Source organism: Ruditapes philippinarum, unplaced genomic scaffold, assembly GCF_026571515.1.
Source record: "Ruditapes philippinarum isolate M1 unplaced genomic scaffold, ASM2657151v2 ctg4436_1_1_1_1, whole genome shotgun sequence".
Classification (NCBI taxonomy): Eukaryota; Metazoa; Mollusca; class Bivalvia; order Venerida; family Veneridae; genus Ruditapes; species Ruditapes philippinarum.
This window is the reverse complement of record NW_026857946.1, coordinates 1-10,986: the sequence shown is the minus strand read 5'-3', so window position 1 is coordinate 10,986 and position 10,986 is coordinate 1. Positions and strand designations below refer to the sequence as shown.

Genomic DNA, 10,986 nt, shown 5'->3' with positions numbered 1-10,986 from the left:
GTAAATGATTGTTTTCAATTAAAATGTTTTGGAATTTTATTGTACAGCTGAGATATTCCAAAACAATACATTTTAAGGGGTGACCAATATGAAATTTGTTTCAGTGTAAATTTTATATACTAATAGCATATGAAACAAAAACGAGGTAAAGACGAATGAAACCTTGGTTCGGCAAATAATGATTTATGTCGACATACATCACTGAACGTTCTAACACGTTGAGAAATCGAAGATAATTATCATTAATGCCTTTTGCGGGACCGTGACGACATTAAGAGTAGAAATAGTTTACCAAAATTATCAGGTACTGGTAACCTTTCATTATGTTTAATCCCGTGATGGGCGTCTCTATGTTTGCAAAAGTTCAGGTCATCAATCGAGAGAAAACTAACTCCAGCTGTAAATTTGAGGGAGGTAGTGTGATGGCGTTGGGAGCTATGAATTATATGGGCACTGGGTTTCTGTCGCATGTTTGAGGCCGACACAATTTATACACAATGATACATTCAAGATTCTTGAAAACTATGCTTTACCTTCGATGCATTTGTTGGGGGTATGGTAACAATGTCATCTTCCAAGATGATGGAGCTACCTGTCATAGCGCAAGACTTGATGTACACTGTAAGGAGGAGAGTGATTTCCAGTGTTAAGAATGATTGAAAATATGTGCCAGATTGTGAAAATTGAACTCAGAAATAAGCATAGCCATAATCTCCGTGAGCTGGAGCAAAATGTGAAAGTTGTTTAGGATTCAGTACACACTGAATTATGTGAAAGAATTGAAAGAAGCATGCAATGAAGAATTCAAGCTATAATAAGGGCCAGAGCAGAGAAGATATGTACTTTCATAATTGACATCATGTTGATGTTCACTGTTTTCTAATTTTCTTGTGTTTGTGATTATACAAAACTAAACCAATATTTTTCCAAAGTTGATTATCATTTAACTTTTGATTTATGTTTTACATATTTATTTGTATACACAACATCAAAAATAGACTTTTGGGGGACAAATGTATAAAGAGAGCATTCTGTTGGCATTTTCGAGGCAAATATCGATGACTGTCGGTGTGTTAATTGAATAACCTGTATCATTTACATGTACGAGGATTGATCAAAAAGTTCTCGGCCCAATATACTTCCGGTACTCAGAGAACCCAACTAATGGTCTTACTTTTCAATATAATCGCCCTATACATCAATGCACTTTGCTCACCTGTTCTCCAATTTGTTTAACCCTCCAAAATAGAAGTCTCTATTTTGGTCCTCAAAGAACGAATTGACCGCCTCCATGACATCTTCATTGCTTCGAAAACGTCTACCAAGAAGCTTGGTTGCCAGTTTCAGAAACAGCTAGAAGTCAGAGGGGCCAAGTCCGGAGAATTTGGGGGATTGGGAAGAATTTCAAAGCCGCAGTCAGTTGCAGCTGCCATCGCAACTTGGAATGTGTGAGCTAGCGCATTGTCGTGCAGGAGCAGAACGCCTCGAGTATGTTTGCCCCTCCTTTTACGCGCGATTTGTTGACGCAGACGTCTCAATTCGTCTGCGTAAACGTACCGTTTATGGTACGACCTTGCTCAAGATAGTCAATCATGACTATCTCAAAAAAATGAAGCCATCCTCTTCCCTGATGATTGCATCCTCTTGAATTTCTTCGGAGGGAGTGAGCCAGGGTGCTTCCAATCTATACTCTGTTTTTTGAATTCTGGATCGAAGTGATGGACCCATGTTTCATCCTGAGTTACGACTCAGGTTCATTCTCGTAGCGAGACAACAGATATCTTGAAATGTCAAGTCCGTTTCTGGTCGTTAGTCAATTGTCTGGGGACCCAGCTAGCGGAAACCTTTGACATACCATAAACATCAGTTAGAATTGCCTAACTGAACCAAAGTTTATACCCACCTTCCTAGCAATGCTTTGCGGGTCTCGCCTTTTGTCGCACATGACCAGATGGTGCACAGCTTCGGCAGTTTCATCGATGGTGGCTTCGTTTGGCCGCCCAGGCCGCTCATCATCTCCAATGCTCTCCCTGTCCCTCTAGAATTCAGCAGCCCATTTTTTCACAGTGTTATAGGACGGGGACGTGTGTAAATGTCAGTGTAATGGCTAAAAGTATCTCGGGTCGAGAATTTTTTTATCATACCTCGTATGCATTTAACAAATATTAAAAGAATATTAAGTTATTCGTTCGGAAAAGACGTGAAACCATACAAAAGACATGGAACGTTTATGCATTTGAAATAATTTAATAAACTAGTCTGTTACTATGAATAGTATTTATAAAATACACTCATTGGGCCAACATTGCACATACAAATTGGTTTTCATTTTTACCATCGTGCTTTAAGAATGTTTTAAATGCTTCCGAGGGATTACATTTTTCCAGGTATTTATACATCACAACAGCAGGTGTCAAATGCTGTGTGGCAGCAGAAAAAAGTTACCCCGTACTTTACTTCAGTGTTGTTATATTTTTCTGGTCCTTCGGGATCATTGAGTCCGGCACTTTTTAGTGTTGAGAATTGAGTACCGCTAAAGTCTGCGCTAGGTGGAAGTGAGGGAAGTTGCACTCTTTCATTATCCCTCATGTACAGACTCAACCAAACCGAGTCTCCAATTTTCATGTAATTTTCCTGTTTTAAGGGCTTCCGATGGATCACTTTTTTCAGATATTTAAGAAATAAGCATGTCTTCAATAATGCTTTTGTAATCAATGTCACAAAGAGAGTATGATATTTTTACGTTCATTCCTCGACGTTGTGTTAAACGGCCTCATAGCATAGACAGAATTTTCCTTACATGAACAAATGATAAAATATGGGTCGACATAACTCTAAGCATTGTCTCAATTATAGCTATAAATAATGCATAACAATATATAATATATTTCATAAATTAAATGCTTTTTGTGTTAGTTTATAAATTGCGCTTGTTCCTATTCAAATATTTTACTGAAAGCTAGCAGTGTTATAGACATTGTCAACTTGTTTTTTTTTAAACGGATCAGAGTTGGTATGATTGTAAGGGCTTTCTTCAATGGTGTTAATACCAATTGCATGCTTGCCAAATTTAATCACGCAATTCATTGATGCCTCTTCCGTTGTGTTGTATGTATCATCAAATTCTCGCATTTCAGTTTTAGATTTATCATTTGTAAGATCGTAGATAGGAGTGTTTTCAGATTGAAGTTTATTATATGTATTGTCTTGTTTCTTTTTTAATGCTTGTCTATCGTTACCAGCGATGTCATATGCTGCTTTTTTAGTGTTTCCATCTTGGTCAGGCATGTTGTAAGTGTTATCAGGTGAATCATAATTTCCTTTGAAAGATGCATCTATACATTCATCATCAACATAAACGTATGAACTGTTTAAATTCGAATTACGGCTTCTATTCTTTCTTTGCATTTGATCAGCTACCTCAGTTGATTGTTTCCCACCAGTACAGCAAATAATTTTCTTCCTATAAAAATATATCACAACAAAAAAGGAATGAAAATAATTAGACATTACTTATTGAATACTTCAGTAGACAATTATAGTTAAGCTTTTATTAATTCATATCAAAATATACTGATATGTTACCTGGTATGTGAAGATAAAAAATCTTTAGGAGAATCAATAAAATTATCTGTTATAATTCTTTATAACTCATTATTCTAAAGCCTTATTAGAATTCATCACCTAAATATATTTGATAAATATGTCCAATTTAAAAAACAAACTTTTATGTAAAAACTTTGTATTACTAAAGTAATACTGATTGAAATGAATTAAACACAAACTACATTAAGTTGTTTGCTTTTATTTATTTATTTTTTAAAAGTAATGACAATGTTTCAGCAAGCTATAAGTTTTCACAAGTAAAATGAAAACAATTGTGTTCTTATTAAGTATCAAATCAAAACTTGTGTAAGAAAATAAGGTTGAATTTTGTAAGCATGTAGAACTACTCAAAAACTCTATCACATATCAGTTAGAAAGAGTTGTAGATAATAACGTCCATGGTTTCAATGTATTGAACGGCACGTTTTAAATGTTAACAAAAAATATTTTTTAAGATCAAATCCAAATATGCAGGAGGTTTTTTAAACTAAATTTTCTCTCAAACCTTACCGTTTGACTAGAACCAGTAGGATCACTATGACAACAACAAGCAGTGTTACTGAAACTGATACCCCTACAACAACAGTTAAATCAGTGTCTGAAAAAAGATGTATAAATGTCAGTATTTGAAATAGAGTGAATGATACAAGTAAAACAAGTAATTAATAAAAAAGAATATAATGCCAAAAAAACAAAATAAAACTGTAACAGCAAATTTGCTTACGAAAAAGGAAGATATCGAATATTTGAATGTATCTGGATAAGTGCAAGCGTTTGCCCAAAACTCTAATCAATTCATTCAAAATTATACTACTTATAATGATTTTCTCTGTCTCTTTTTTTAAATGGTTTACCGAATTCAGCAGCTCAATATTAAACACCAGATATATGTTTCATTGCATTGATATGATTGACAAGAATACAGGGAAAACATTCCGATCATAAATCATACACTATTATATAAGAATTATCCAATTAATTTATGAAATTCCATGCGCAATTGAAAAGACATTAGCGTGCATAATACTTTAGAATGTAAAGACATAAGTGTATGATCTATCATTGCTGTTGTTGCTGTTTCAATGTATCAATTACTCTTAATTAATATTATGTTCGTATTGTTATTTTGCCATAAAAATGCAGTTCTATATAATGAAAAAGACCTTTTCGAAAGTGCATACAAATGTTTTCCCGTAAGATTTCATCTTTTTAGAAGCATATGTATGTAAATGATGTTTGACAAAAAAATACGATTTGGCTCTTGTGGGAAATACTAACATCTAACTATGTCGCTGAGTACATAAATATAGCACTCCAACAAGAACATTCTAGCATTCTTGTAAAATTTGTCTTATATCTTATACCACATAAGATGAGCTTTTTATCTCGCCAGTCGGCGTAACAGGTATTTTCGGCGTTTTTGACATTGGAATTGCTTAGTGTGGTTTAGTTCTTATCATCGCTGAAAGAGTTTTAAGTATTTACATGCTAAAACATGGTGTACAGTTAAAATCCTAGCATCAGGATTCATAGTCATTAATTAGATCACAATAATAAGTCATCCAGGATGCAGCAATCAAGGATGCAGCAATGCATTGAAATATGCAACAACTTAACGAAACACATGATGTTTGTTCCATACTCTTATAACCTGTATTACGGTACAAATAATATCATTATTGACGTTTAAGGATGGTCGATCAATGTCAATGGTTAGAAATTCTTAAGTTTTAAGGCTTTATCCTAAAATTGTAGGGTCTTATACAACCTGAAGAATTTTAAAATTCATAATTTATATATCAGACATGACCGAATTTAACCGTTCGGGTAAAAAGAGCGAAAGGGCAATTTAAAACATATTCTTTGATAAAGTACTTGCCAAATTTTCAATAACAAAAAGAATATATGCTTTTTTTAGAAAACTTATTAATAGTGAATATAATAATGTATTATATAACTGAAACGAATTATGAGATTAGAAAGATACTAATATACGTGTATAAAGTTTCAGTTATGTGACATTTTTAATCTCAACATAGAGAGTCTTTTAACACTGAGAAGAAATAAATGCATTCTATCTTTACTATGAATATGTTTTGTATATAAATGGTTATTATCATTGTGGCTAGTTATGAACTCACTTGTTTCCTTTCTCACTGGTTCACCTTTGGAAAGATATAAAACATATTAGAATCATGCTAATTATTAATGTTATAAAAAAACAAATAAAATTCACGAATTTAATAATCAATGTACATGTAGACTGATGCTCGCGCAAGAATTACGAATGCATACCATTATCTTGTACACAACGTCAGCAAATATTTGAAACAATACACTTGCTTTTCAAGGATTAAAAACGCGATGAAATTGTATAAAACGGAAATTTGCCTTGTTATACTTTTAAGAAGATTCATAAATTTTAAACAGGAAACATTATATAGTACCATCCACCTTATATTGTATTTAAGTTTTTATTCATATAGTTTAAGCAAGAATGTTCATAGAAATATGCTACCGTTGCAGAGAATATATTTTCTTTCGTCATCATGTTTTGAAAAATGTAAAACGTATCCTAAGGAACCCTCATATTTCAAATACCCGTGACTGATATCAGACATGTTTTTCCGGTATAATTCTAAAAAAGGTACAAATCATCTCTATTTAGACTGGTTGATTGTGTTATTTATATATATCATCGTACTTACTCTATTTGACAAGTAATAATACACGAATATATAAGAATATCTCAGTAACTACTGGTGAAAATAGCTGCATGCATTTGCTTTTTTTATGAAAACAGTAACATCATCCAAAAGTAATGCTAAATTATCAATAATTATTTCTCTGGCAGTAAATCAGTTTTTAATTTAGATTCAATTATGCCGCGAGTTGAGTTTATTAATGTCATTTCGAAAACATCAAGTACCAGTTTCTTTGAAAATTACATCGCTCCAAACGATCCCTGTCCAGCCGTATCTAGCCATGTAAGTCACATTCCGTGCTGCTTCATATCCAATTGGATAGCCGTTGTTTTGAAAGCACAGTGTCGCTGCATTCCTCCAACTTTTCAATTCTCTATATAACTCGCAGGAATGGTCTGAATCTTACAAAAAAAGAAATGAAAAAAAAAATGTGAAAAACTTGCCAACTTATTATTATGATAAAAAGGTGATTTATATTCCCACAATAACTCGCTTGATTCTGCTTTGTAGCAACTTGAGCAGAGTTATTCAATAACCTATAATAACGCAAATATTTTTTTTCGAATTCTGATTGGCTCATGTTTTTGTTTTTTATGACTATTTTTAGATTAAAATGCCATTACTTCAAAACAATTAACAAAGTTAAGAGTAAAACCGCGATTGAAACATCTATACTAGAATAACTCTTTTTATTGCACAGCGTTAGCATAGCCGTTGATAACGTGCGTTTTTACAATGATTCTTTGAAAAATTTACAGTCGCCAGGTTTTCTTATGAACTTTTTACTCAATTACAATTTGCGTTACTGTAAATTCAATTTACAAGTTGCTGACGGAATGCACGGATGAATATTGCCTTCCTGAAATAACAATAACTCTCGGCTAGCGTTTCGGTCATAGTTATCTCATTCAAACTATGTTATGCAGTATATCCCTTTACGAATCACCCCAATGCATAAAAAGAAATCTTAAGGGTTTAAAGATATACAAAAACAATAATTCTAGTTTGAAAACGACCGCAGTGTATATTTAGTTATCTTTCAAAATGCATTTGTGAAATTTAACAAGAATAAACATTTATATTGATTAAATATCAATTTAATGAAATTTGTTGCTGTCCTTGGCTTTTTTATACATCAAACGACTTTCAAGAAAAGCATACTTTTTCGTAAAAACTCACCAGATTTGCAAAATGCCCACATTTGTTCGGAACAAGATTTCCATTCATACGATTTGCTTCCATTATTTTTGTCTAAATACATTTTAAGGCAGTTATTTTTGCTCTTCTGTTTTTCAGGAAAATGTACAGAGTCTGCCGAAAAGACATAAACAGAGTTAAAGTTGAACGCCTTCTTCTAGTTTTATTTATATATATATATACTGAACCAAAAAAGAAACTTTCGCAAAGTATGTGCCAGTTGTTCAAGGGTACCACTTAGATGTACACACTTATATACATGTAGTAGCTTGTAAAACTTGTTTTGTTTGCAAAACCGGTCAGCTAATCCCAGTTTGAAAGCCCGATTATGTTTATTCAACGTAAAAATCGAGTTTCAAAAGGATTGAAAACTGTACTAACATATCTTCATTTAAACTTGGAGAAAGTTTCTTTTTGTATAATTCGAAATCCGAATAACTTTACCTTTTCTTACTTTATGCAAATTATATCTCATATTACATTTTTAACCCCGTAAAGTAGAAATGTTAATTTACGATATTTGTTCTATAATTCAAAAACAGTGTTAGTGTCGGATGCTTACATTACTTTTATTGTTTCACTTGTCTGTATTTTTAACCATATTGAAATCACTTTAAATTTGCATAAGAATAGCATATTAAAAAGCATGAATGGTATTTAAAAAATAAAGAAAAATCTTGTATTTACCGTTGTGAGATAACATTCTATACAGTGAAGTGACGTTGTCTCCACCACAAGTAGCGTTAGATGAAACTTCGCACCCATGATTGCAGTTTAGTTCTCTGATTCTTTTATCAGATTTGTCCGATATACAATAGCACTATAAAGAAAAATGTCTCAAGAGATCACTTTTTAAATGTTAATGTAAAACAGAGAATAAGAAGGTTATATAAATCATACTTAACACAATATTCAAATACTATTTTTTATGTGGAGAAAATTCATACGGTGATTGTCCAGCCTGCATCCTGGTTGCAAAAAGACGACATTCTATTTAAAGAAAAGTTTTAGATACTTATCAAAACCCGTTCACGATGAACGCTTACATGTGGTTATTTTTCAGCATCATTCCTTGTGTCGAAAACCCTTTGCGGTGTTTTATTTTGAAATATGGGGTATCACATTAAATTTAAATTCAGTTGTGATAAAAGAGACTGGATCTTAACTAATGTTTCCTTGTATTTGGAAATATCATCGCGGTCCCAGTCGGGCTGGGACTCATGGTCCATCGTTAGAGGTATACACATAAACAATTAAGACACCGCTCCCTTTATGTGTATTTTTTGGAGTCCCAAACCGCAGGCACTGGTATGTTTCTGGTATAACCATAAATTTAGTTTAAGTAGCCCAAAAGCCTACGATGTCAAAAAGGGAATAGATCATACTCATGTAAATTTATAAGACACTACAATCAAAATAACTTTCACATATACTTATGTAGAAGTCACTAGATCTGTTATATCGTTAACATGTATCTTTTTTAAACTTTATTCACTGCACGATTATATTATACCGTTTGTTTCTGTATCCCAATAAATGGCGTTTTGGAACAAGCAGAATAGCACCATCCGATATTCGTTGTACCAAGCTGTATTTTGATTATGTTCAAGTCCTCTGAACTCATGCATCCTGAATGAAACAACATTAAATGCATTCAATGTTATTTAATCAAAAGGCTTTTGCACGTATATATTATTTGTGAGTGGTTGTATTTGTTTTCAAGAAATACTTCATACAGCACCTATTGTTATGACAAAATGACAAATGTTAATTTTGCCGATACGTTTATCATATATATGATACGATGAGTTGTTTTCGAGTGGTACTGGATTTTCGGATGCGAGATATCGATTCTCAATCGGCCCCATATCCGTTTTCCTATCAAATATTTATTTCAAAACTACGGAGGTTAGAATGTATTATAAAATAGCTTTGTGTCAAGGTTAACAGACCACTTTGATAAAAACTATATGTTAATTTGGTTTCAGATCTATTACACATTCTAGGTAAAGAAAACATCTTAATAATATATAAAAATTTACCAATATACTCAAATAAAGCAGTTTGTTGATAGTAACCGACCCAGACCTTCTTGCTTTATAATGTTTCCATGCATATCAACGATGAGGTTTTTGATTACCATACTTTATGGTAGGTGACGCTATCTTGCATTCATCTCTTTTCTTGGCGTCCACGTAAATGTTGAATTTGAAACGTGATAACACCATGTATCTAAAATAGTAGAAAATTACCAATGATTTTAAATTAGTTATTTGCATAAAACATTATAAGAATAAATTTCCAGTAAAAATCGATATATGAGTGTTTTTTGTTTGTGTTTGATTTTTTTTTTGTTGGTGGTGGCCCTGTGATAATTGTTCATAAAATATCCGAAAAAATTGAAAAGCGTCATTTAATCAAATTATATTTATAAGCTTGTAAAAATGTGATCGGTTTTGGGGACTTTTAATTCATAAAAATATTAAGCCAAGAAAACAGTCCGATAAATGTACGTGTTCAAATTGAAGTTCTAACAATTTTTCTTTATAAACTTTACATCACGCATGTCTTAAGTATGCTTCGGGGAAGAGTTTAATATTGGTTTTAGACTGACTAAGTTTAAAATGTGTGCAGTCAATAAACTCATTTCAACAGGACAAAAGCTTGGTCCGGAAGCCATCCGGGTATATAGGTTCCACTCAAAAGAACTCGGTGAACATCAGACATTATCATTTTACACAATTCATGAAAACATTAATTTAGTTGTCAATTGTTATGTACTGATTTAAAGTATCCCATTGTGAAATGTATTTAATTTATGTATCAATTGTATTTCATTTATGTGACAATGCAACATTCAACAAACATACAGGAACTTACCTTGAAATATGATCACTAAAAGACAAAAAAATGAATATATCCAGTTTCATTATCCACATTGAATCTTTTTTTTCCTTCCATATACAAGTGTCTTTTCCGAAAATATTATAATTAAACCTTGGTGCATATATAAGACAATTTAATGGTAAGTAGCTGTGCACTTCACTTAGGTCTATATAATTATATATCTTCAATTACACTTATTGCTTAATTTTCGTGATGTCCCGTCATTGCACGATGATAATACTAAAGATGATTTTTCATATAAATATACCGTTATTTCTTGCGACAAGGAAGTAAAAAGTAAAAGAACTTGAATCAACAAGTCAAGAGTTACATATTGTTTGGCATCCTTGATAAGAAAGTAGATAATAATACTCATAATAATAATTGGTAACTATTTTACATGTAATTACTTGTACAAGGGCTGTCCATAATGTTCGCAGAAAGTTTTCATAAGTCAAATATAATGCATTTTTGTCGCTTTTTATAAAATATTTGTAATTACCATCGAATAATCTAACCTCAGCAGAAATTTTTACGAACAGTGTTTAATGTATCTCATTAAAAGTTTTGAAATCACGTAATAGCGTTAATA

At 32.3% G+C, this 10,986-nt stretch overlaps 2 protein-coding genes across 2 annotated transcripts; both read right to left on the bottom strand.

Annotated features, from left to right (window-relative positions):
• Positions 1–2,227: 2,227 nt before the first annotated feature.
• Positions 2,228–5,776, bottom strand: LOC132751569 (uncharacterized). Its single transcript, XM_060741741.1, has 3 exons — positions 5,748–5,776; positions 4,117–4,204; positions 2,228–3,463 (listed from the first exon to the last, which is right to left on the bottom strand). The coding sequence occupies exon 3, from the start codon at positions 3,406–3,408 to the stop codon at positions 2,950–2,952; it is 459 nt and encodes a 152-aa protein (XP_060597724.1). The 5' UTR covers positions 3,409–3,463; positions 4,117–4,204; positions 5,748–5,776; the 3' UTR covers positions 2,228–2,949.
• Positions 5,777–6,107: 331 nt separating this feature from the next.
• Positions 6,108–10,609, bottom strand: LOC132751571 (uncharacterized). The gene is made up of 7 exons (XM_060741750.1): positions 10,389–10,609; positions 9,551–9,740; positions 9,022–9,137; positions 8,196–8,328; positions 7,491–7,622; positions 6,536–6,712; positions 6,108–6,244 (listed from the first exon to the last, which is right to left on the bottom strand). Exons 3-7 carry the CDS (start codon positions 9,130–9,132, stop codon positions 6,108–6,110), a joined length of 690 nt encoding a protein of 229 aa, XP_060597733.1. The 5' UTR covers positions 9,133–9,137; positions 9,551–9,740; positions 10,389–10,609.
• Between the last annotated feature and the right edge of the window lie 377 nt (positions 10,610–10,986).